Source organism: Manis pentadactyla, chromosome 9 (genome assembly GCF_030020395.1).
Source record: "Manis pentadactyla isolate mManPen7 chromosome 9, mManPen7.hap1, whole genome shotgun sequence".
NCBI lineage: Eukaryota > Metazoa > Chordata > Mammalia > Pholidota > Manidae > Manis > Manis pentadactyla.
The window spans coordinates 42,094,402-42,119,320 of NC_080027.1; the positions used below are offsets into that span (position 1 = coordinate 42,094,402).

Consider the following 24,919-nt stretch of genomic DNA (forward strand, 5'->3'; position numbering starts at 1 on the left):
ATTTTCTCCCCAAACTTTTTATTTTAAAAAATGTGAATCCTATAAAAAAAGTTAAAAACACAGTAGGCTCCCATATACTCTTCACCTAGCTTCACTAATTAATAATGTTTTAATAACATTTTGCTTGGTCTGTTGTTCTCCTTATTCTTTTTTTTGGCCCTGAAACATTTAAAAGTAACATGAAAACATCATGATACTTTACCCCCAGATAGTTCAGGATTTCCACCACAAAATCATTATCACACTTGAAAAATTCAATATCAATCCCATCATGTTATTTTCTGTAAGTCCATACTCAAATTTCCCCAATTGCCAAAAAAATTGTCTTTTCAGCTTTTTAAAGACCTGAGATCCAATCTGAGATCATGCACTGTATTCTGTTGTCCTATCTCTTTAGTCTCCTTTAATCTAGAATACTCCCTCTGCCTTTTCTTTGTCTTTCATGACAAATGAACTTCTTTGAAAAGTGCAGCCCCTGTTGCAGTGCAGAGTGTTCCACAGTTGGAATTTACCTATTTACTCATGATTATGTCCAAGTTTAGCAATTTTGGCAAAAACATTACCTCACTGATGATTCCTATTTTCCACTGTATCAGGAGACATGTGATGTCAGTTTAGCCCACTGGGGAGGCCCACTGTCCTAGCAAACCTTGTAAAGGTACTTGGGATACCCTTTTAGTAACGGGCAGATACACTGAAACTGTATGACTGACCTACTCCCTTGCAACCTTTCACCTGTGGCTTCTGCATCCACAGATGATTTTTACCTGAATTAGTTCTTACAATAGAGGCTTCAAGTTGGTGATTTCCTATGACTATCATTCCTTTTATATCCATTAGCTGGCATTCTTCTATAAAGAAATGCTTTCTCCTTCCTTCCTTCTTTTTTGAATACCACTGTGAACAAAAAGATTTTTTTTTAATATAAGACTCCATTATAGTCATTATTGGTTTTGATGCTCAGGTTTTCCTAAATATAGCCAATAATTCCTGTGTTTGTTTATTCACCCACTTGTTCACACCCATTTGCGGACACCTTCTCAGTAGTAGGTCCTGCCCCTGGTACTGGAAGCACAGACAGGAGAAATGACCCAGACCCAGTCTCATGGAGAAGATAGCTATGTACACTAAGCTCAATTTGAGATGACAAGTGCTGTGAGTAGGTGGGGTTATGTTGAGGGTACCCAGAGGGGAGAGCCTTTTCCTCTGTCTTGGGTGATCGGGGAAGACTTCATAGAGGAGAGAGAATCTGGCCTCCACCTACAAGGGTTATAAACTTTGGAGAAGAAGGTGCAGGGCAGAAAGGGGGCAAAACAGAGACATGTGTTTGGAGGTATGTACCAAAACAGGGAGGTATGTTTGGGGAATAGCATGATGTCTCTCATGGTTGGCACATGGAGGGAATTTTGAGAGAGGAGGCTAAAGAGGGTAGAGGGACCAGGTCACAGAGCTCATGAAGGTCCTGATGAGGAGCTTGGACTATCTCCAGCAGGCCAGGGAGCTCCAGGTGGCCTCCAAGTAATTATTCTGCCATGAATTCTTCATGAGTACAACTATGTGATTGTTTTATTGATGAAACTGAAGGACCCACACTTAGGCCTGTGGATATTGGTCTAGGCTTTCTCATTGGTTCCAACATAAATGGAGGCCTTATTCAAACTGGTCCTCTTACCAAGAACCCTTGTTCATGTCCCAACTTCAGGTACTAGCTTAAAGAAACTGAGCTTACATAGTTTAAACCATAAATCTTAGTGCCAGGAGCAGTAACCACTCATTCCAGCCTGCTCCATGGGACCTGATGGTATCAGTCACTCCACAGTAGTGCAGGAAGGCTAAGCTCTACTGGGTTATACATTCATGGGTGACATCTAAGTAAGTCAAAAGCATTTTGACAAAGAATTTCAGGGAGGTTGCATGGTAGGCATCTAGGCATTAAAGTTTGACAAGTAGAAGTATAACACATCAAGTCAGCATTTAGTAAGAACACTTTGGATGCCGAATAGAGGATGGAATAATGAGAGACAAACTGAGGCCAGTTGCAGGGCTTGTTGCAGTAATCTAGGCCCAAACTGGCACTGAGATGGAGGAATAAAAGAGATTCACAAATAAGTGCAATAGGAGAAAGAATGTGCTTGGATCTGTGAGTGACCAACAGACATTCTGCTGGGGGGTAGGGAAGGGAATTCAGGAAGGGCTTCCTGGAAGAGGTAGCACTGGAGTTGTTACCACTGTGGTCCAAACCACCTCTCTCACCCAGACCATGGGAACCATTTAACTGGTCTTCATGCCCCCACTCTCTCACAGCTGTTTCCTTAGCACCTTTGGCACTACTATGTGCTCAATAAATAGTGGTTTACTAAAAAACTAAAAGTGAGTATTAGGAAATGGCAGGAGTGGTCCAGAGAGCTTCATGGAAGCAGAAGGCTGGCTTCTGTAGGGTGAAGAGGAATGTGTCTGGGTGGCACTGAGGCTCATCCCCCACCCCTCACATCCTGTCCTTTACTTGGCTCGGTATGCCAGTTTCAACGAGACATTCCAGTTTCTGTTCTGGACCATGTTTGGCATGGAGGAGCACAGCGTGGTAGACATGCCTCAGTTTCTGGTGCCAGAATTCATGGGCCGTGCCCTCTACGGCATCTTTACCATCGTCATGGTCATTGTGCTGCTCAACATGCTCATTGCCATGATCACCAACTCCTTCCAGAAGATTGAGGTGGGTGAGCTGAGGTCAGCTGTGGCCAGGAGAAGGGAGAAGCGGGTGGAGAGGAGTAGGATGCAAGGGGTTGAGACACTTGGGTTCCTGCTTTGCCTCCACTGTTTTCTTGTTTTATGACTTTGGATAAGTTATCCTCCTTAGGCCTCATTTTCCTCATCTGTAAATGAGGGTCTTAGTAATGCTATTAGTTTCTCCAGACGCAAGTCTAGTGCTCTTTCCACTTGATGGTCGGGAGGAGAGGCACTGTGGAAAAGTCGGGGGGAACATGAGGAGGCAGAGGGGAGGAGATGGCTGCATTGGGGCTTGTGGCTGGACGACTGGCTGGGCAGGAACTGGATGTCAGAAGAATGAGAGGTGATGGAGAGAAGAGACAAAAGGGGGAGACAGGCAAGGAACGTGTGGGTGGAAAGAAGGTCAGAATGGGGAGAAGAAAGCAGCTCGCATGCCGGAGGGGAGACATGATGAATGGCAGAAAAGAGGCTGAGTGAGTGGGCAGGGGGGTGAGGTGCCCGAGGAGTCCTTGCAGAGCCCCCCGTCCCTGGCTTCCAGGACGACGCTGACGTGGAGTGGAAGTTTGCTCGCTCCAAGCTCTACCTGTCCTACTTCCGAGAGGGCCTGACACTGCCGGTACCTTTCAACATCCTGCCCTCCCCCAAGGCCACCTTCTACCTCCTCAGGTGATGACTCCCGAGCTCCCACTCCCGGCGCCCTCCCCAGCTCCCGCCCCACCACCAGGCCTTGCCCTGTGACTGGCCTTCTGTACTATCTGTCCCTCAGGAGAATTTTCTGGATCATGTGCTGTTGCTGCTCCTGCAAAGCCACGCAGCCGGACTGCAGGCCGGCCCCCACCTTCGTGAGTGCCCCTTCTGCTTGCCGGTCCTCCCATCAGGGCTCCAGCCGTATCATCCATACCGCCCGTTTGCCTGCACACCCTGGTTTGTCTGTTTTTCAGGGCATGTTCCCCAGGGAGCCTGTTCACACTTCCCACTCTCACCTGTCTGCCTTTCCCTCTTGCTGGCCCTGGCCATTTCCTAAACTTCCAACCCTGTATGTATATCCTGGCTTAAACAGAAATCCATGCTACCCTCCTCCCAAGGCCCTAACACCCTGTTCATCTCAGACCCACCAGCAGCCTTAAGCAGTCACTTGAGCCACCATCAAAGCATGGCAAGATCAAGAAACTCCAACGCCCCCAAGCAATCCTTTTCAGTAGTGTGTTATTATTATTATTACACAACCTTCTTGCCATCCAAAAAAAACCAAAAAAAGATCCAGACAGCTCACTTACCTCCCATTGTCTGCTTCCTAACCCGTCTGACATGGCGTGACAGCCCCTTCCTGATTCAGACCACTGTTACTGTCAGGTCTGTAGGGGGTTCTATCTGCTCCCCTTAAAACTTGTTACCTGAGGATCTCTCTAAGCCAAGGGGCTACAGGCCAGCTCTGGAGCTCTGAGGTCCCTGGATCCCCAGGGGAGGATGGCCTTACCTTATCCGATTGGTCAATAATTTGTTCAACAAACACAAACCAAAGCACACCTACACTGGAAAAAAAAATGTGGATAACGGTGGTCCCTTGAGAGGTTGACAGTCTAGAGCAGCAGAAGGGAACAGACTTAATTGTATCAGACAACAAGCCTATGGTAGGAGAAGTACACAGAGCTATTAGGGCACAGAGGACCAGACCCAGCCTCAGGAACCAGGGAGCCTCCCAGACCTTGAGGCAGATCAGAATCCTGAAGGATAAACAGAGGTTGGTAGGTAGACGTGGTGGGGAAAGGCATTCCAGGCACAGGAAGCCGCATGGGGAAAACATGACGTTTACAAGAAACTAAGTGCCCAAGGTTCCCAGTTTCCACCACATCCTGGCTCCTTGCTATCCTGCCTGGACACCTCATTCACCCTGATGGATCTTTGACTCCAGATTCTGGGATTATCACCCTTCCTCCCTGGCCACTTCCTTCCCCTCTCGGGGCTGCCTGATGGCACATTTGCAGACCACATTTCAGGGATTCTTCCATGGTCGGGTGAGACTCGGCTCTTCACCAGAGATTGTGTTCGGCCCTCTATGCCCGGTCCTGATGAACAGTCACTGCATCCCAGCAGATACCGCTGTACCGACCTGGGTCTCCCCAGCCCTCCTTTGCACGCCCCCTGAAGTCCTAACCTTCATCCAGCTGCCCTCTCCTGGCCAGCCTGCTCACTGGTGATCCAATCAGGTGTCCCCTCCCACCTGTCCTGCATCCTCAGGAAATGGCCTCCCAAAGTTCTTATTCCTTATTTTAAATAAGAAAAGTACCTTATATACTCTGTAGACAAAAAGGGCCCATCATTCTCTCTCATACTTTTGCCTGCCCCATCTCTGTCATTCCTGTTTCTCCCTTTAAGATATTTAATAAAATTATTTGGTATTTTGCATTATAAAAGTAAATATGTTAACTATAAAATATTTAGAGAGAAGATAAAACTAGATAAATAAAAACAATTATTTCCTAAGCATTTAGAGAGTACCTGCTCTGTGCCAGGAAGGAAGTACCAGCCTGGGAAATAGGCATCTCCATTTTAAATCTGAAGATGCTCAGGCCTGAGGAAGCTGAATAAGTTGCCTGAGGCACATGGCTGATAAATGGCTGAGCTGGGATTTGATCCTGTGTCTTCTAAGTCCAGTCCAGTACTTTACCTTCTACACCTTTGTTCCCTGTCCATTGTCTGCCCCATGCACCCTACTTGCCCTCCTGAAACTGTCCTGAGGCCTAAAACTGGACCCAAAACCAGTCATTCTAATTTGCATGGTAATTTCCATCTTGCATCCAAGAGCAGGTCGTGCAGATGCCTCACCACGTCCCCCAGTCTCCTCCTCTGCAGGATTTGAAGGGCAAGGTTAACCTGGATCACCTAAACTCAAGAAAATCAAAGCTGGTTTGGTGGCAGGAGAGAGCTCAAAATTTCTGTCTCTGCCCACTCCCCTTCCCTTCCCCTCCCCCGGCTCGTGGTTCTCTTACACTGGGCCATTGTTCAGCTTCTATTGCTCAACTTCTGCCTCCATCCCTCTACCTTCCAGGACTGCACCAGGGTCTAGATGTGTGGCCTTCAGGGACAGAAAAGTAGCACAGACTGCCTGGCCCTTTATTGCCTTGGGGAGGGAACAGTGATTCGAGAAAGACTTGGGATGGAGAGTCTCTCTCACTCTCCTGTCTTCCCATTCCAGGCCAATCCTGGTGCAGGGACAGGGCCCGGGGAGAGAGAGCAAGGATCCTATCGCCTTCGTGTCATCAAGGCCCTGGTGCAGCGCTACATAGAGACCGCCCGGCGGGAGTTTGAAGAGACCCGTCGCAAAGGTTCGTCACACCTCCAGGCCTTTCCCGGTGTTGTTCCTTGCTCAGTCAACCTACATGCAGCACACCCAGGCTCACACCCCTCACCCAGCCTGCAGTGGTCTGCACCACATCCTACCCTGCCTTTGAGAGTCATAACCTGCACTCAGACATTGAGTCTATTCATTCCATTTAATCCTTCATCCCTGCTTTCACTTGTGCGTTCATTTATTCTCTTATCTCACTCACTCACTCACCCATCATTCATTGCTAAATCCCCTTTGTTCTGGGCCCTCTTGGCAGGAGGTGGGCACTGTGTAGAGCAGGGACATGTGGGAAACTTTCAGTCTGGAGAGGAAGAGAAACCATCTTACTGGGCAGAAAGCATTTAGTTAAGAGACATGAATTGCAGTGGAAGCCCAAAGGAGAGAAAGAACCTATCATTTTGAATAGTTCATGAGAGGGCAGGATAGGGTACCAGAAGTTGGTGAAAGAGGAGGTGGAATTTGAAGTGGGCTCTGACGATGGGAACGAGCTGCCCTGAGGATAGGTAGATTGGGAATAGGGCTGGCACAGGTGGAGTTACAAATCTCTACCCATTCAAAACTTTCCCAGCCCTCTATGACTCCTGATCCCTCCTCTGGCCCACAGGACTTCCCTTCTTTCTATCTTCTAAGCTCACTACTACCCCACCCCTGCTCAGAAGCATTCACCACAGCCTCTGCCTGCTGACCTGAAGCCCCAGCCCACAAGCGCGTCTCTCACTTCCTCCAGTTCTTCTCTCTCAGGACCCTCTGGCACTGTGTTCCCTGGGGTTCTGTTGAGGGTGGAAGCGGTAGGGGCAGACTCATCATCTGAGCAATCTCCCTATTGATACCCCACCCCCAGACTTGGGCAACAGATTGACAGAGCTGACCAAGACTGTATCTCGACTGCAAAGTGAAGTAGCCAGTGTGCGGCGGATTATGGCGGAGGGAGGGACACCCCGGCCCCCCGACGGTGCCAGCGTCCTCAGTCGCTACATCACCCGGGTACACAATAGCTTCCAGAGGCTAGGGCCCCCGATCCCCGAGATCCCAGAGCTGATGGGGCCAGGGACTGTGGGGACCCAGGAGCCTTCAGAATTTGGGCTTCAAGATGCTGGTGTGGCTGGGACTCCAGCTTCTGGAGAGCCTGGCCCTTCCTCCCCAGCTCATGTGTTAGTGCACAGGGAGCAAGAATCACAAGGGGCTGGGGACCTGCCCCAGGGGGAAGATTTGGGATCCAAAGGGGAGTCCTGATGCAGTGGGAGAGTCCCTTCTTCCGCTACTGAGCAAAGCAAGACAGACAGGTGAGCGGGAGGTCACTTTGTAAGGAGCCTATGCCGCTTTCCTTGCCTCAATAAAATCTCTGTTCTGGACATCAGATGCCTCTAAAGGGTGTGAGAATGTCTTTAAATGTTTTGAAATCTACCTTCCCATGCCAAAAATGGGCCTTTCTGGGAGCAGAGCAGAGTGGAAATGGCCTGCTCTGGGGGTCCCAGCTATCTCAGGATAGGATCCTACTTGGTGTTGCTTCAAATCTGTAGTGGAAAGGTTCTGGACTGGGAGGCAGGGGGCCTGGTTGCAGTGTTCACTCTGTGGCTTTGAGCGAGTCACTTCCTCCCTTGGCTTTGCATTCTTCATCTGCCAAATGGGCCAAGGAGCCCCCCTGTCCTCCTTCCTGCCTTCAGGGCTGTGAGGAACCTCTGGCATTAAAGCTTCTGGGTTTACAAGTTATGGTGTGTGACAGGGATCTACACAGGAGACCATTTCTAGGGGTGATCAAGAAGCCATTCTTTTTAGTCTCATTTCCCAAGTCCTGCAAGGTGAAAAAAGGGCAGACTGTCTAGTCTCATGAAATAGACCAATCATGAAATTTGACATCACCACACTGCAACCCTGTTTAATCAAGTGGCCATCACAGTACTGCCCTTGCTTGTCCCAGAGAGTCCCCCTCACACAGCGGGGGTCCCTCCACCCTGCCGTGCCTCAGATCCCCCCATACCCTGGCTGGGGAGATGGCTTCTAGGGCTGGGTTTGAAACCACATTCTTGCTCCTCAAGGTTGTTTGAAGCCCCCTTTCTTCCTGTGCGTCACCAGTTCCCAAGAGTCCTAAGTGGCAGGCATTGGACTTTCAGGGCTCAGCCCTTGAGAGGTGGAACCCACCAGGGGCCAAGAGCGGGATCTTCCAGGAATGCAGAGAGAAGGCCCCCGTGGAGAATGAATCTAGCTGCCCTCCTGGTGAGAAAGAAAAGAAGGTGAAAGTTCAGCAGAGTCAGGGTGAGGGGAAGCCACTGAAGTGGGGAAGGGGGTAGGAGGATACTCACTTGGTGCAGATATGCAGCCCTGCCTCTTCTCCCCTGCAACAGATGGCAGGGTGAGGCCTCCATGTAGACAGACCCTACACCCCAAACTTCCCTTCTCAGGCCATTCCCATTCTCAATCCATCTTGCCTTTCTCCTAAATGCAAACTTCTGACTTCTCTTCCTCTTCCTTTCCCCAGGAAGTCGCCCCAGTTTGCCTATCCATCTCTGCTCCCACCCTGGCCCCAATCACTGCATTCTGTCCCTGACTCAGCTCTGGGAACAGCACACAGGTGTCCAGTCAACCCCATTAAGCCCAGGGCTCCTGAGGTCTGAAGCAGCACTTCTGTTACTTTTCTGTTTATTAATCCCTTAACCAGATTCTTTTGGTCTATCAGCCTGGATAGCAGATGGAAGCTTTTGAGAACATTAACAGAATTATCTGAGAATATTCAAAGATGTGGAAAACACTTACAGGACCTTCAAAGAACTGGCAGAAACTGAGTCACAGAAAACAACTCCATCTGACTGCTAGTCCTCATCCTCCCTATTAACCAAGTGGATCTCCTGAACACCCAGCAGATTGTAGAGGGACATTCTGGCTTATTTCAATCACCGTGCCCATTCTGTTATCCTCATGCACAGCTCACCACCCAGATAGGCGCAGTTAAAGTGGCTGCATGTCTGGTTATAGCTCCAGAGAGTCACTAGGTTCTGGGCTCCATCCTGGGAGAACTTGGTGACCAAGAAGACTTCATGGGGGGGGATCAGCACCTCACGCTCCTCAGGAAACACAGACAGGGCCTGGATAGGGGCCCCAAAGCAAGTCCTTAGGGAGAAGAAGGTGGCATTACCGAATCTGCGGGCCACTGCCTCATCCAGGGAGCTGGAGGCAAACTGGCCCAAGCGGACAGAATCCCCCAGCCTCTTGGGTTCAAAGTGAAGGGTGCCCACACCTCGGAACACCACCTCCCCAGGTCCCCTGCTGCAGCCTCCCCGCAGCAGCTGCAGGGCCCGGGTCAGGTAGAAATGTAGGGCCTTGAAAGGGAAGTGCCTCATGTAGAACTCCCAGGAGCCACCGCCAGACCGCACAGCCAGGTTCAGCTCCCAGTATAGAGTGTTAGATGAGTTGGTGTAGACCATGATGGCGATTCCGTGATGGGCTTGGAAGCCAGGGGGCAGGGTGAGCCCTCGATGCCTGTGCTCCCAGGCCTCCTGGGCTGCCTCCCAGGACTCCCGCAGCAGGGCATGGTGGGCCATCTCCTCCTTTAGCAGAGGGGCTGCCTTCTCCTCCATCTCTTCTGAACAGCCCACATAGGCATCATCGAAGGTGTCTGGAGCCAGGCTCAGGGGCAGAATGGGAATAGCCTGGGCCTGTGGAAGTAAGGAAGAGAGAAGCCACACAGCAAAGAGTGGAAGTTCAGGGGTCCTGGTGGCAACTCAGTTTAGAAACAGAATCTCACTTCCATCTGGTATATGCAATCTGGGCAAGAGCTCAAGGACTTAAATAACACAGGCATTGGAGTCAGACAGACATGGGTTCAAATCCTGACCCCCACCACCCAGTAGCTGAGGGATCTTGGCAAGTCTCTTAACTTTTCTGGGTTTCAGATTCTCCACCTATAGACTGAGGATACTTCCAACCTCACAGGGTTATTGTGAGGATAGTATATAGATCTTCATTTCTGTACAACCTAAAAAGGGTCATTTTGTCAGCAAAGAGTTCCCTGCACTTGGTGGGAAGTGGGGCTAGATAACTTGCAGGCACTGTTCTGGCTCTAAGACTCAGTATGCAGCAAATGTACAGCCTGTGTCCAGTGACCTGACACTATCCCCACCCTCAGACAATCTTTCCCTCTTACCCAGGTGCTCAGCCACCACACCAAGTCATGGTCGGCTCTGAGACTCCTAAGTCCTCTCCTGCTTTACAAGTCTGTGTTCCCAAACCTGGGTGGGGGTGGGGAGGTCAAGACCTGATCTGGGGGAGGGCAGCAGGAGGGCAATACCCAGGTAGCCCACTGGGTTTGCCTAAACTAAGCCTGGGAGGGGAGATGGGAAGTGGGGAGAAAGGTGGAGGCAGGGCTGAGTGAAGGAAGGAGAATCACAGGAGGACCAGTGGGTGAAGAGTGCAAGAGGGCATGGGAACTTGGGGCTCCCTGCAGGGATGGGGGTTCCCAAGAGGAAGAACACTGGGATCCTAAAGAAGAGTCTCTGGGAGAGATTTTGAGGAGTCAGCCCCACAGTCCACCTCAGGGTCTGCCCCAACTGTTCCCCCAGTTACCTGCCTGAGGGTGTGGAGGCTGAAGCAGCTGAGAACGATCAGCCCAGCCGCCAGCATCATCACTGGGGCAGGCTTAGGAGGATGAGATCCGGGTGAGGGTGGGGCCAGCAGTGGCGGAGCCTTGGCTTTGATGGATTGGGGGACGGGGACCTGGATCCCTTCTTCTATGGTGTGAGGGATCCCTGCTCCAGGACGCGGCCCAGGCGGGGCGTGGGCCAGGCCAGGGGCGGGCCTAAGGGAGGGGGCGGGTCCTTTCATTTTACTGTCCCCAACCCCCTCCCCCCCAGGACAACCCCAGGTCTCCGCTCCCCAGACTCCAGGTCACCCCCAAGTCTTCTGCCTGGGGGCTTTTTTTTTTTTTGGCCATGGTACAGGTGGAGCCATAATTTGGAGAGGAGAGTTGGCCGGGAACCCACCTGGACGCTGGGGAGGCCGAAGCAGGAAGGAGTGCCGATGGTTAGGGCCCGCGCAGCACTGTCCCCGGACTCCTGCTGATAAACAAAGTCCCGCGCGGCTAACTATAGACCCCAAGGCGGTAACCCGACACCTCTCTTCCCCAGCAACAGGGGTGGGAGGAGCGGGAGGAGCGGGGGAAGGGGCTAAGGGGCTCACGGCCCTTCCTAAGGACTGTGAGTTCTCTCTCCAGGGCCCTCTTTGGCTCTGAGCAAGACGGGTTGGGAGAACGGACATGTGAGCCCTGGCCTCTCCCTCAGATGGGCCCTGCCCAGCTTGTCCCCAGACCGATGGGCCAGGAAGCCCATGGAGGTTCCCACCTGCCAGGAGACCACCACTTGTACACTCCATGATTTGCATGCAATTTGCATATGGCCCATACATTTGGTCACAGGTGGTCCAGCATCTGAGCAACACCCCACCTCCTTTCCCTTCAGTAGGGTGGGACCAGATGCAGGGCGCTGTCTGACACCCTCAAGGTCCAGCCCCACCCCCTCCTCCGGCCCCTCCCACCTCCCCTCCTGGACCTCTTTGACTCAGTGATCCCATGTTTATAAACACTAGCCTTTCCCTCCTGCGGGTCAGTCTATAAATAACCTGGCTCTGAGTTTCAGATGCCCAATCAGAGGTAATGGGAGAAGGAACCAGCTGAACAGTCAGTAAGCAGCTCTGCGAAGAGCCTTCTGGCAGCCTGAGCTTCTGGGGGTGGGAGGGTTACTGCCTCCGCCCTGCACCCATAGAGTGGCCAGAAGAGCTGGGGATCCCAAATGCTAGGATTTAAGAGATGCTGCCTGCTACCAGCACAGGAGGTTAGACTTAACCCCAGGGCCTGCATCCTGGCCTGGCTCAGTAATGTAGCCCCATCCCTGTTCCCCTGTCCCCTCAGGTTGCCAGCCAAATAATTTCAATCACCTAGAATCCTGCCTTCTCCAAAAATCCTTTCTGTAGACTAAAAAGGAAGACAAACTATGTCCAGGCTTGGGGGGAGAGGGAGGTGGAAAGAGTGGCAACCCAAAAAATGAGAGTGCTTGTCAGGCAAACACAGCTTCATCTTCAAGATGCACCCTTTTGCCCCCTTCCAATGAAACTGACCACCCCAAAACTCTTCCAGATTAGAAAATCAGGAGTCACTCTATTTTTTATCTTTATTGTTAGCATCTTGTCTACATAGCCTGCCCGCCTCTCTCGCTGGAAGGCACCAAGCATTTGAAGTTGCTGGAACAGAAGATACCGTCTGGGACAGCTCGGTCTGCTGGGACAGTCCCTGGGACCAGCTCTACTGGAATCATGGCTTTGTCCTCTCCCTACCCTCTGACTTTGGGGAATTTCTTCTCCTATCCTAAGACCTGGATCCCCAAGAAAGGTCCCAAGAAACTGAGTGAAATCAATTCATTGAACAGGGTCCTGAGTGAAGCAGGAAGTCATCCAGGATCACAAGGCAAATCAGTGCTGGACTTGGGACCCAGACTCAGCCTCCTTCATCCAGGAATCTGTCCTCATGTGAAAGGAACAAAATGTAAGGAGATACTCTCTGAAGCCAGGGATTCTGAGCACAGGACTAAACCCAGTGGGAAGGCAGTTGCTCCAGCCCAGATCCCCAGTACTTCAGCCCATCTGCTCTCTAGCTTCAGGGATTCCCTTCTTTCTGGGAAGAGAGCTGGCCCACGGTGGACTGGGCAGAGGCTGGTGTCCCTGAGCCTAGGAGACATCCAGAAATAGATGGGGGAGTATCACATTTCTGAGCAGCTGTGTGGGTACAGGGGTGGAGGACTGACAATATAAAGGAGAAACCTGCCTTCCCCTCCCCTGGTGGCCATCTCAGGAGACCAAGACCAGCTTTCCCACCCTGGAGAAGGCCTAGGTAAGGGGCACACCACCCTCTTCCTGGGTGCTGGACAGGAAAAGCTTTTTTTAAGGGTAAATTTGGGGCATTAATGGTGGAGTTTTAGGAGTCATTAGGAAAAGTTCATGGACTATTCTATCTTAGTCTGCTCAGGCTTCTAACAAAATACCACAGAATGGGTAACTTATAAACAACAAACATTTGTTTCTCCCAGTTTTGGAGTCTGGAAGTCTGAGATCAGGGTGCCAGTGTGGTCTGGTGAGGGTCCTTTTCCTGGCTCACAGATGGCACCTTCTCAGTGTCCTCATGTGGTGGAAGGGGCTGGGGAGCTTTGAGTGGTTTCTTTCATAAGATCAGTACTCCCATCCGTAAGGGCGCCACCCTCTGAACTAATCATCTCCCAAAGGCCCACTTTCTAACACCATCACATCAGGCATTAAGATTTCAACATATGAACTGGGGTGGGGGTGGGGGGAATGCAAACATTCAGCACCTTTGATGGAGAGGTTTGGGACACTTAGATGTACTAGGGCCACTGGGAAATTTGGGGACTCCTGGGGAAGGTTGTTCTGCAGAGGCCTGGATGAGGGGAAACTGACACATAAGAAGTGCCCTGAGCAGGATGAGAGGAAAGACAGAAGGGCAACTGGGATCTGAAGAGGGGCTGCCCAGTCTCTCCACTTTTGGCCTCCCATGCCCTGCCCATCACTCTGGCCCCATCCCATTTCCCCCCCAAACCTGGTCACCAAAATCATCAATCTACCTGCTCTGCAGTGGTCTATTTTGTTAGCTGCACCTGGAAAGCTTCTCAGTCTCTCAGCAAACGTTCCAGGAGGCCTCACCTGTGCCTGGCCCAAGGCTGAGATCTGGGGACACAGGATGGGTTATGCCTGGATGTTTGTTGTTTATAAGTTACCCATTCTATGGTATTTTGTTAGAAGCCTGAGCAGACTAAGATAGAATATTCCATGAACTTTTCCTAATGACTCCTAAAACTCCACCATTAATGCCCCAAATGTCCTCAAGGAACTCACAGGCCAGGAAGGAAGACAAACACACGAGGGCAGCATAGTGTGATGAGGACAGCACAGAGGAAAACAGGGTGATTTCTGAGCCCAGAGGAGTAAAAGGGCTTCCTGGAGGAGGTGACTTCTAAGCTTAGCCTTGAAGAGTGGGTAGCAAGAGAAGGGTATCCCCAGCAGATGGCAATGTGAGTACAGCCACAGGGAGAGAAGCAGTGCGGCTTCTCCTGGAACTTTGTTCTGTATTATAGAAACCAAGCAGGGGGTCCTGGGGACCAAGGCTGAAGAGGTCATGGAGGGCCAGATCCCAGAGGACCTTCAATGCCAGCAGAGAAGGCTGGACTCTGTCCTGAGGGTGTGGAGGGGAGGTTTTGTTGATATGTTCTCATCAATTCCTTTATAATTTTTGTCTCCGCATTTTCACTCTGTATTTTGAGATGTTTCATCCAGTCAGGTTTGGCTCAGAGGGTTTTCAGGCTGGTAAAGCTACATGACTGGCTGTGTCTTAGGAACACTGCTCTCCTGGTCTGTGGAGGGCAGATTGGCAAGGGTAACTGTGGAGGCTGGGAGATCAGAGAGGAGGCAGGGCAAACCTGAGCTATGGCAGGGGGTAAGGGGATGAGGAAACGGAAGGAGCATCTGGGATGGACTCTTATTGTGGCCAGCAGTAGTTGGGAACTAATTTAGTGTTTGATGAATGACTGGATGAATGGCTACACAGGTGACAATCTTGGATAACTGGGTGAGTAACAGGGATGGTATATTACGTAAGAATCTTCTGATGGCAAGGTAATGGGAACCACCCTTAGCAAGATGAAGACTGAAGATAAATTTTTTTTTTCATTTCATTTTTTTAAATTAAATTTGACCTCTTATCAGTAATATCATTTTCAATTTCTTTTAATTTGCATTTGCCAAGAAGTTGGTGTTTTTTTTTTTAATTGAAGGGTAGTTGACACACAGTATTACATTACATTAGTCTCAGGTGTACAACATAGTGATTCAACATTTATATACATGACAATTCTAGGTACCAGCTATCACCATACCAAGCTGTTACAATATCTTGACTATATTCATTACATCCCGGTTACTTATTATTTTACCATTGGAAGTGTGTACTTTTTTTTTTCTTTTTGTGAGGGCATCTCTCATATTTATTGATCAAATGGTTGTTAACAACAATAAAATTCTGTATAGGGGAGTCAATGCTCAATGCACAATCATTAATCCACCCCAAGCCTAATTTTCATCAGTCTCCAATCTTCTGAGGCATAACAAACAAGTTCTTACATGGAGAACAAATTCTTACACAGTGAATAAGTTCTTACATGGTGAACAGTACAAGGGCAGCCATCACAGAAACCTTCTGTTTTGCTCATGCATTATGAACTATAAACACTCAGTTCAAATATGAATACTCATTTGATTTTTATACTTGATTTATATGTGGATAACACATTTCTCTCTTTATTATTATTTTTAATAAAATGCTGAAGTGGTAGGTAGATAAAAGATAAAGGTAGAAAACATAGTTTAGTGTTGTAAGAGAGCAAATGTAGATGATCAGGTGTGTGCCTGTAGACTATGTGTTAATCCAGGCTAGACAAGGGCAAGAAAACATCCAAATATGCAGAAGATTTCTCTCAGAACAGCGGGGGTGAGGTTCTAAGCCTCACCTCTGTTGATCCCCAATCTCTCACCTGATGACCCCCCTGCGACTGTGCCTGCCTTAGGTTGTTCCTCCCTTGAGGAATCTTACCCGTCTCTGGCTAACCAGTCATCTTCCGGGGCCATACAGGAAAATGTAAAGTTGGTAAGTGAGAGAGAAGCCTTATTGTTTGAAATGGTTAGCCTTTTATTTCTTTGCATATTTATGCCCTGTGGCTTCTATGCCCAGCATTTGTCTTGAGGTATCTTTACCACTTGGAAGAATTATGATACTCGGTAAATTTGATATGAGGCACGAATTCTATTTAAATGTTGTAATTAGGAAGGAAGAAGAAAAGCTATTGAAGTAGCAGGCGGAAGAAAACATGGGAAGATTGATTATTTCTTTGACATATCTTCTTGTAGAGTAACTTCAGCATGCATAGGTTTTAAGCTACTACTTAAATTGCGCACACACATTAACATAATAGGAGTATAGTTACATAACCAAAGCATACCTGTAATTACCAGCCATCTCCAGTGAAACCAAGAAAACCAGTTAGGCAACTTAGGCATTTGTGAAAACTTATCTATGATATGGTGGATATTGTCCAACTGAACTTGAACAGTCTGAGAGAAATCAGACAAATTAAAACAACCCATTCCTGGGGAATGTTCACATCCCTTATGTTCTTTTAACAGTAAATAGTCTGTAGTTGTAAGATTTTGGAGCGCTACAATTTGCACTTCTCCTAATTCTTCGTTGAGTTCCAACAGTATAGATCCAGTCCAATTTGTTGTTTTACTGTATGCACAGGCCAGCTTAGATATCTCCTTCTTCATTGCCATGGCAAGTCCAGGAACTGGTGGGATGAGTGCATCTACACCTGTAGCAGTGCGTGGATCTTTGTTGGGGTTTTTTGATGATCATCTTCTGGCATGAGTCTTCCAGAGAGTGCGGATGTTGGAAGTTCTTTTTCATATCGTATCTTAGTTCATTTTCAGGGTAGCCAATTAGGCTTTGATCCTCTGTATAAACACAAACAGACCCTTTGCCTACACTTTCATATGCCCTTTATACTCTTGTGTAGAACTCATTGGAGGTTACCAAACAGGAACTGCCCTTTTTTTTTTTTTGGTATCACTAATCTACACTTACATGACAAATATTATGTTTACTAGGCTCTCCCCTATACCAGGTCCCCCCTATAAACCCCTTTACAGTCACTGTCCATCAGCATAGCAAAATGTTGTAGAATCACTACTTGCCTTCTCTGTGTTGTACAGCCCTCCCTTTTCTCCTACCCCCCCATGCATGCTAATCTTAATACCCCCCTACTTCTCCCCCCCTTATCCCTCCCTACCCACCCATCCTCCCCAGTCCCTTTCCCTTTGGTACCTGTTAGTCCATTCTTGAGTTCTGTGATTCTGCTGCTGTTTTGTTCTTTCAGTTTTTCCTTTGTTCTTATATTCCACAGATAAGTGAAATCATTTGGTATTTCTCTTTCTCTGCTTGGCTTTTTTCACTGAGCATAATACCCTGCAGCTCCATCCATGTTGCTGCAAATGGTTGGATTTGCCCTTTTCTTATGGCTGAATAGTATTCCATTGTGTATATGTACCACATCTTTATCCATTCATCTATCGATGGACATTTAGGTTGCTTCCAATTCTTGGCTATTGTAAATAGTGCTGCGATAAACATAGGGATGCACTGATCTTTCTCATACTTGATTGCTGCATTCTTAGGGCAAATTCCTAGGAGTGCAATTCCTGGGTCAAACGGTAGGTCTGTTTTGAGCATTTTGATGTACCTCCATACTGCATTCCACAAAGGTTGAACTAACTTACATTCCCACCAGCAGTGTAGGAGGGTTCCCCTTTCTCCACAGCCTCGCCAACATTTGTTGTTCTCTGTCTTTTGGATGGCAGCCATCCTTACTGGTGTGACGTGATACCTCATTGTAGTTTTAATTTGCATTTCTCTGATAATTAGCGATGTGGAGCATCTGTTCATGTGTCTGTTGGCCATCTGTATTTCTTTTTTGGAGAACTGTCTGTTCAGTTCCTCTGCCCATTTTTTAATTGGGTTATTTGTTTTTTGTTTGTTGAGGCATGTGAGCTCTATATATTCTGGACATCAAGCCTTTATCGGATGTGTCATTTTCAAATATATTCTACCATACTGTAGGGTTCCTTTTTGTTCTATTGATGGTGTCTTTTGCTGTACAGAAGCTTTTCAGCTTAATATACTCCCACTTATTCATTTTTGCTGTTGTTTTCCTTGCCCGGGGAGATATGTTCAAGAAGAGGTCACTCATGTTTATGTCTAAGAGGTTTTTGCCTATGTTTTCTTCCAAGAGTTTAATGGTTTCATGACTTACATTCAGGTCTTTGATCCATTTTGAGTTTACTTTTGTATATGGGGTTAGACAATGGTCCAGTTTCATTCTCCTACATGTAGCTGTCCAGTTTTGCCAGCACCACCTGTTGAAGAGACTGTCATTTTGCCATCGTATGTCCATGGCTCCTTTATCAAATACTAATTGACCATATATGTCTGGGTTAATGTCTGGATTCTCTAGTCTGTTCCATTGGTCTGTGGCTCTGCTCTTGTGCCAGTACCAAATTGTCTTGATTACTATGGCTTTATAGTAGAGCTTGAAGTTGGGGAGTGAGATCCCCCCTACTTTATTCTTCTTTCTCCGGAATGCTTTGGCTATTCGGGGTCTTTGGTGTTTCCATATGAATTTTTGAATTATTTGTTCCAGTTCATTGAAGAATGTTGCTGGTAGTTTCATAGGGATTGCATCAAATCTGTATATTGCTTTGGGCAGGATGGCCATTTTGACGATATTAATTCTTCCTAGCCACGAGCATGGGATGAGTTTCCACCTGTTAGTGTCCCCTTTAATTTCTCTTAAGAGTGACTTGTAGTTTTCAGAGTATAAGTCTTTCACTTCTTTGGTTAGGTTTATTCCTAGGTATTTTATTTTTTTTGATGCAATTGTGAATGGAGTTGTTTTCCTGATTTCTCTTTCTGTTGGTTCATTGTTAGTGTATAGGAAAGCCACAGATTTCTGTGTGTTGATTTTGTATCCTGAAACTTTGCTGTACTCCGATATCAGTTCTAGTACTTTTTGGGGTGGAGTCTTTAGGGTTTTTTATGTACAGTATCATGTCATCTGCAAATAGTGACAGTTTCACTTCTTCTTTACCAATCTGGATTCCTTGTATTTCTTTGTTTTGTCTGATTGCCGTGGCTAGGACCTCCAGTACTATGTTAAATAACAGTGGGGAGAGTGGGCATCCCTGTCTAGTTCCCGATCTCAGAGGAAATGCTTTCAGCTTCTCACTGTTCAATATAATGTTGGCTGTGGGTTTATCATAGATGGCCTTTATTATGTTGAGGTACTTGCCCTCTATTCCCATTTTGCTGAGAGTTTTTATCATGAATGGATGTTGAACTTTGTCAAATGCTTTTTCAGCATCTATGGAGATGATCATGTGGTTTTTGTCTTTCTTTTTGTTGATGTGGTGGATGATGTTGATGGATTTTCGAATGTTGTACCATCCTTGCATCCCTGGGATGAATCCCACTTGGTCATGGTGTATGATCCTTTTGATGTATTTTTGAATTCGGTTTGCTAATATTTTGTTGAGTATTTTTGCATCTACGTTCATCAGGGATATTGGTCTGTAGTTTTCTTTTTTGGTGGGGTCTTTGCCTGGTTTTGGTATTAGGGTGATGTTAGCTTCATAGAATGAGTTTGGGAGTATCCCCTCCTCTATTTTTTGGAAAACTTTAAGGAGAATGGATATTATGTCTTCCCTGTATGTCTGATAAAATTCCGAGGTAAATCCATCTGGCCGGGGGTTTTGTTCTTTGGTAGTTTTTTGATTACCGCTTCAATTTCGTTGCTGGTAATTGGTCTGTTTAGATTTTCTGTTTCTTCCTGGGTCAATCTTGGAAGATTATATTTTTCTAGGAAGTTGTCCATTTCTCCTAGGTTTCCCAGCTTGTTAGCATATAGGTTTTCATAGTATTCTCCAATAATTCTTTGCATTTCCGTGGGGTCCGTCGTGATTTTTCCTTTCTCGTTTCTGATACTGTTGATTTGTGTTGACTCTCTTTTCTTCTTAATAAGTCTGGCTAGAGGCTTATCTATTTTGTTTATTTTCTCGAAGAACCAGCTCTTGGTTTCATTGATTTTTGCTATTGTTTTATTCTTCTCAATTTTATTTATTTCTTCTCTGATCTTTATTATGTCCCTCCTTCTGCTGACCTTAGGCCTCATCTGTTCTTCTTTTTCCAATTTCGATAATTGTGACATTAGACCATTCATTTGGGATTGTTCTTCCTTTTTTAAATATGCTTGGATTGCTATATACTTTCCTCTTAAGACTGCTTTTGCTGCGTCCCACAGAAGTTGGGGCTTAGTGTTGTTGTTGTCATTTGTTTCCATATATTGCTGGATCTCCATTTTGATTTGGCCATTGATCCATTGATTATTTAGGAGCGTGTTGTTAAGCCTCCATGTGTTTGTGAGCCTCTTTGCTTTCTTTGTACAGTTTATTTCTAGTTTTATGCCTTTGTGGTCTGAAAAGTTGGTTGGTAGGATTTCAATCTTTTGGAATTTTCTGAGGCTCTTTTTGTGGCCTAGTATGTGGTCTATTCTGGAGAATGTTCCATGTGCACTTGAGAAGAATGTATATCCCGCTGCTTTTGGATGTAGAGTTCTATAGATGTCTATTAGGTCCATCTGCTCTACTGTGTTGTTCAGTGCCTCTGTGTCCTTACTTATTTTTTGCCCAGTGGATCTATCCTTTGGGGTGAGTGGGGTGTTGAAGTCTCCTAGAATGAATGCATTGCAGTCTATTTCCCCCTTTAGTTCTGTTAGTATTTGTTTCACATATGCTGGTGCTCCTGTGTTGGGTGCATATATATTTATAATGGTTATATCCTCTTGTTGGACTGAGTCCTTTATCATTATGTAGTGTCCTTCTTTATCTCTTGTTACTTTCTTTGTTTCGAAGTCTATTTTGTCTGATACTAGTACTGCAACCCCTGCTTTCTTCTCGCTGTTGTTTGCTTGAAATATGTTTTTCCATCCCTTGACTTTTAGTCTGTACATGTCTTTGGGTTTGAGGTGAGTTTCTTGTAAGCAGCATATAGATGGGTCTTGCTTTTTTATCCATTCTATTACTCTATGTCTTTTGATTGGTGCATTCAGCCCATTAACATTTAGGGTGACTATTGAAAGATATGTACTTATTGCCATTGCAGGCTTTAAATTCGTGGATACCAAAGGTTCAAGGTTATCCTCTTTAGTATCTTACTGCCTAACTTACCTCGCTTATTGAGCTGTTATATACACTGTCTGGAGATCCTTTTCTTCTCTCCCTTCTTATTCCTCCTCCTTGATTCTTCATATGTTGGGTGTTTTGTACTGTGCTCTTTCTAGGAGTGCTCCCATCTAGAGCAGTCCCTGTAAGATGTTCTGTAGAGGTGGTTTGTGGGAAGTAAATTCCCTCAGCTTTTGTTTGCCTGGGAATTGTTTAATCCCACCGTCATACTTGAATGATAGTCGTGCTGGATACAGTATCCTTGGTTCAAGGCCCTTCTGTTTCATTGTATTAAATATATCATGCCATTCTCTTCTGGCCTGTAGGGTTTCTGTCGAGAAGTCTGATGTTAGCCTGATGGGTTTTCCTTTATAGGTGACCTTTTTCTCTCTAGCTGCCTTTAAAACTCTTTCTTTGTCCTTGATCTTTGCCATTTTAATTATTATGTGTCTTGGTGTTGTCCTCCTTGGATCCTTTCTGTTGGGGGTTCTGTGTATTTCCGTGGTCTGTTCGATTATTTCCTCCCCTAGTTTGGGGAAGTTTTCAGCAATTATTTCTTCTAAGATACTTTCCATCTCTTTTCCTCTCTCTTCTTCTTCTGGAACCCCTATAATATGGATATTGTTCCTTTTGGATTGGTCACACAGTTTTCTTAACTTTGTTTCATTCCTGGAGATCCTTTTATCTCTCTCTGTGTCAGCTTCTATGCGTTCCTGTTCTCTGGTTTCAATTCCATCAATGGCCTCTTGCATTCTATCCATTCTGCTTATAAACCCTTCCAGAGTTTGTTTCATTTCTGCGATCTCCTTTCTGGCATCTGTGTTCTCCCTCCGGACTTCATCCCATTTCTCTTGCGTATTTCTCTGCATCTCTGTCAGCATGTTTATGATTCTTATTTTGAATTCTTTGTCAGGAAGACTGGTTAGGTCTGTCTCATTCTCTGGTGTTGTCTCTGTGATCTTTGTCTGCCTGTAGCTTTGCCTTTTCGTGGTGATAGGAATAGTTTGCAGAGCTGGGACAAGTGACGGCTGGAAGAACTTCCCTTCTTGTTGGTTTGTGGCCCTCCTCTCCTGGGAGAACAGCGACCTCTAGTGGCTTGTGCTGGGCAGCTGCACGCAGACAGGGTTTCTGCTTCCTGCCCGACTGCTATGAAGTTTATCTCCACTGTTGCTGTAGGCGTGGCCTGGTTCAGGCCTCTGCTCCAAAGTGGTGGAGTCGCGTTGGCGTGGGGGCGACTGGGAGGCTATTTATCTCCGTAAGGGGCCTCCCTGCTCCCTGCAGCCCAGGGGTTAGGGTGCCCAGAGATCCCCGGATTCCCTACCTCTGGATTAAGTGTCCTGCCCTGCCCCTTTAAGACTTCCAAAAAGCACCTGCCAAAACAAAACGACCACAAAAAAAAAAAAAAAAAGGGGTGGCCGCTCATTTTTCTTTATTCTCCGGCGCCAGCCTCAGGCATCTGCTCACTGGTCTTGCTGCCCTGTTTCCCTAGTATTGGGGTCCCTATCCCTTTAAGACTTCCAGAAAGTGCTCGCCAAAACAAAACAGCGGAAAAAAAAAATGGTCGTGCGCTTTTCTTATGTCCTCCGACACCCGGCCTCCAGTGCCCACTCACTGTTATTGCTGCCCTGTTTTCCTAGTATCCAGGGCCCTGCACTCTGGCCCGGATGGCTGGGGCTGGGTGCTCGGCAGTCCTGTGCTCCGTCTCCCTCCCGCTCTGCCTATTCTTCTCCTGCCGTGAGTTGGAGGGAGGGGCGCTCGGCTCCCGCGGGGCCGGGGCTTGTATCTTACCCCCTTCGCGAGGCGCTGGGTTCTCTCAGGTGCGGATGTGGTCTGGATATTGTCCTGTGTCCTCTGGTCTTTATTCTAGGAAGGGTTGTCTTTGTTATATTTTCATAGATATATGTGGTTTTGGGAGGAGATTTCCGCTGCTCTACTCATGCCGCCATCTTCCGCCCCTCCCGTTCGACTGAAGAGAAATTTATCCCAAGGATATCATGGTATCTCATGGGACCCAAGGGCCAGAAGTGAAGAGCCTCTAGAAAACCAAGGGGTATCCCACACCACCCACACTTTGGCTTCATGCAGCTCTCTCTTTGTTCCTCAGACCTCTCTTTCCTCTCCCTGGGGATCTCATCTCTTCCCTGACTTCAAAACACCTATGACTCTCAAATATCTCTTCCTATTGTCCAATTGCTACCTCCCAGACATCTGCCCCTGCAGAGTCCACATGTGCCAAACTGAACTCACCATTTCCCCATTAAATCTAATCATCCATTCAATATATTTTTAATTGAGCACCTACTATGTGCTAAGATGTGCAAGATGAGCTTTTAAAGTCTACTCTGCTCCTCTGTGTTTCCCTCCTAGAGAATGGAAACTTGAGTGTCATCCTTGATTTCTCCCTCTGTCCCATCCCCTATATCCCATCAGACTGTCTAGTAAATTCTAACTAGTAACTCTGAGCCCATTCTTACTACCGATACCTTAGGCCAAATGATTCAATGTTGTCAGGCTGACTTCACAATTCTTTCCCTATCCTAAGCCTCTCACCTATCTCTTTTATTGCCTTGTCTCTGAAGGACAGAAACAGGGCACTGAAAAATAAGTTGGCCAAATTAGTTTTCACTGCATAACCATTTTGCTGTGTGCCACAAAATCTCAGTGGCAAGCAAGCATTTGTTCTCATGCTCATGGGTCTTCAGGTGGACTACAGACTGGCTAAAGTGGGCTTGCCTGGGCAGCTCTGTTACAGGCTGCTGGTCTGCCTCAGACAAGCACCTCCTGGTTGCAGGCTGGGTTCAGGGCTGCTCTCCACGTGCTCATTAAGGGGTCCAGGCCATGGCAACAGTTCTGGGCCACATCTGATGGTTTGTGATCCAAAGAGAAAAACCTCTCTCTTGATTTGGGTTTCCCCAAAAGAAGACCCAGAGACAAGGACTCAGGTGTACTAAGCTTATTTGTAAGGTGATCCCAGGAAGTACACATGAGGGCGTGGCAAAGTGAGAGAAAAGAGAAGACCAAAAAAGGTGTGTTAATGAGCACATTGTGACCACTGTGGTCAACTGGGGCTGAACCCCACTGAGGACCTGCTGTAAGATAGGACATCTGACTGCCATCCCTCATTGGTTGGGGGTTGTCCTTGGGAACATTAAATCTGCACTTCTGGGCTGCCCTGAACAAGCTCCCAGGGTAATGAAGAAAGCCTTGGATACAGAAATATATGGAACACTAGAAGTGGGAAACTGTCAGCATGCGTGAGAACTTTCCTGCATGTGGACTTGAACACAAGCTGAGGGGATATGGGTTGGGGAATCAACAGTGTCTGGCACACACTCTTTTGTACAGCATCCATATATCAAATCTCAAGGAAGACCCTGATTGGCCTTGCCTGGGTCATGTGTCCATCCATGAGCCAGTCACAACAGCCAGGGAATTACAGCACCAGTTCTGGGTCTTGTGCTCGCCCCTTGGGGGTGTGCTAGTGAGGAAAGCCCTACTTGAACTCATAGACTTGATTCTCCACAAGAAAAAGAGGATCTATTATAGAAGCCTTTTGGTGGATTCCAAGAGACCCCAGACAAAGGATCCAGTAGATTTTGCTGCCACATACTCTGCCCATTAGCGGTCTATCCTGGAAGTGAAGGGAGGTGTCTCATGCTTTATAACATAATGTGATGCCATTTTCAGTTCTATATACTCTGTACCTCCTCTGGTCAGCTCTTCATTTAAGCCCCATTCCTGGTACAAGTGTTCCACTGGGCTCTTTTTCTTTCTTTTGTAACATGCATCACGTGCTACTTGAAATTACTCCAACTCCATCTCCACCTCAAAAGACCTTAAAGAAGCAAGGATATGTGTTTTGCTGTAGGTGTTGCTGTTCATAATTTTCTCCTCGGTGTGTGACAGTCAATCCTGATGCTCAATAATTTTTTGTTGAATAAATGAGTAAGGTTTTGAGGGAGAGAAGATAAT

The 24,919-nt window shown here is 47.2% G+C and overlaps 3 protein-coding genes across 5 annotated transcripts in view; 2 read left to right on the plus strand and 1 right to left on the minus strand.

Annotated features, from left to right (window-relative positions):
- XNDC1N (XRCC1 N-terminal domain containing 1, N-terminal like) overlaps nt 1-7,433 on the plus strand; it is a 36,141-nt gene extending 28,708 nt beyond the window's left edge. The window contains exons 19-23 of the mRNA XM_036904228.2: nt 2,521-2,713; nt 3,266-3,393; nt 3,494-3,569; nt 5,924-6,053; nt 6,918-7,433. Of these exons, the coding sequence (XP_036760123.2) occupies nt 2,521-2,713; nt 3,266-3,393; nt 3,494-3,569; nt 5,924-6,053; nt 6,918-7,309 (919 nt within the window). The 3' untranslated portion in view covers nt 7,310-7,433. The remainder of the gene's footprint in view (nt 1-2,520; nt 2,714-3,265; nt 3,394-3,493; nt 3,570-5,923; nt 6,054-6,917) is intronic.
- Nucleotides 7,434-7,932: 499 nt separating this feature from the next.
- Nucleotides 7,933-11,231, minus strand: ART5 (ADP-ribosyltransferase 5). Of its 3 annotated transcripts, none has more exons than XM_036904224.2 (5): nt 11,050-11,231; nt 10,634-10,865; nt 9,207-9,726; nt 8,377-8,409; nt 7,933-8,287 (listed from the first exon to the last, which is right to left on the minus strand). In XM_036904224.2, exons 2-5 carry the CDS (start codon nt 10,691-10,693, stop codon nt 8,184-8,186), a joined length of 717 nt encoding a protein of 238 aa, XP_036760119.2. In that variant the 5' UTR covers nt 10,694-10,865; nt 11,050-11,231; the 3' UTR covers nt 7,933-8,183. The 3 variants fall into 3 exon arrangements, with proteins under 3 accessions (XP_036760119.2, XP_057363236.1, XP_036760118.2); XM_057507253.1 differs by having other exon boundaries at nt 8,969-9,726; XM_036904223.2 differs by having other exon boundaries at nt 9,003-9,726; nt 11,050-11,190.
- A 1,633-nt stretch (nt 11,232-12,864) lies between these two features.
- ART1 (ADP-ribosyltransferase 1) overlaps nt 12,865-24,919 on the plus strand; it is a 32,788-nt gene continuing 20,733 nt past the window's right edge. Inside the window, exon 1 of the mRNA XM_036904220.2 lies at nt 12,865-12,947. The gene's annotated coding sequence lies outside the window, so the exon portion shown is untranslated. The remainder of the gene's footprint in view (nt 12,948-24,919) is intronic.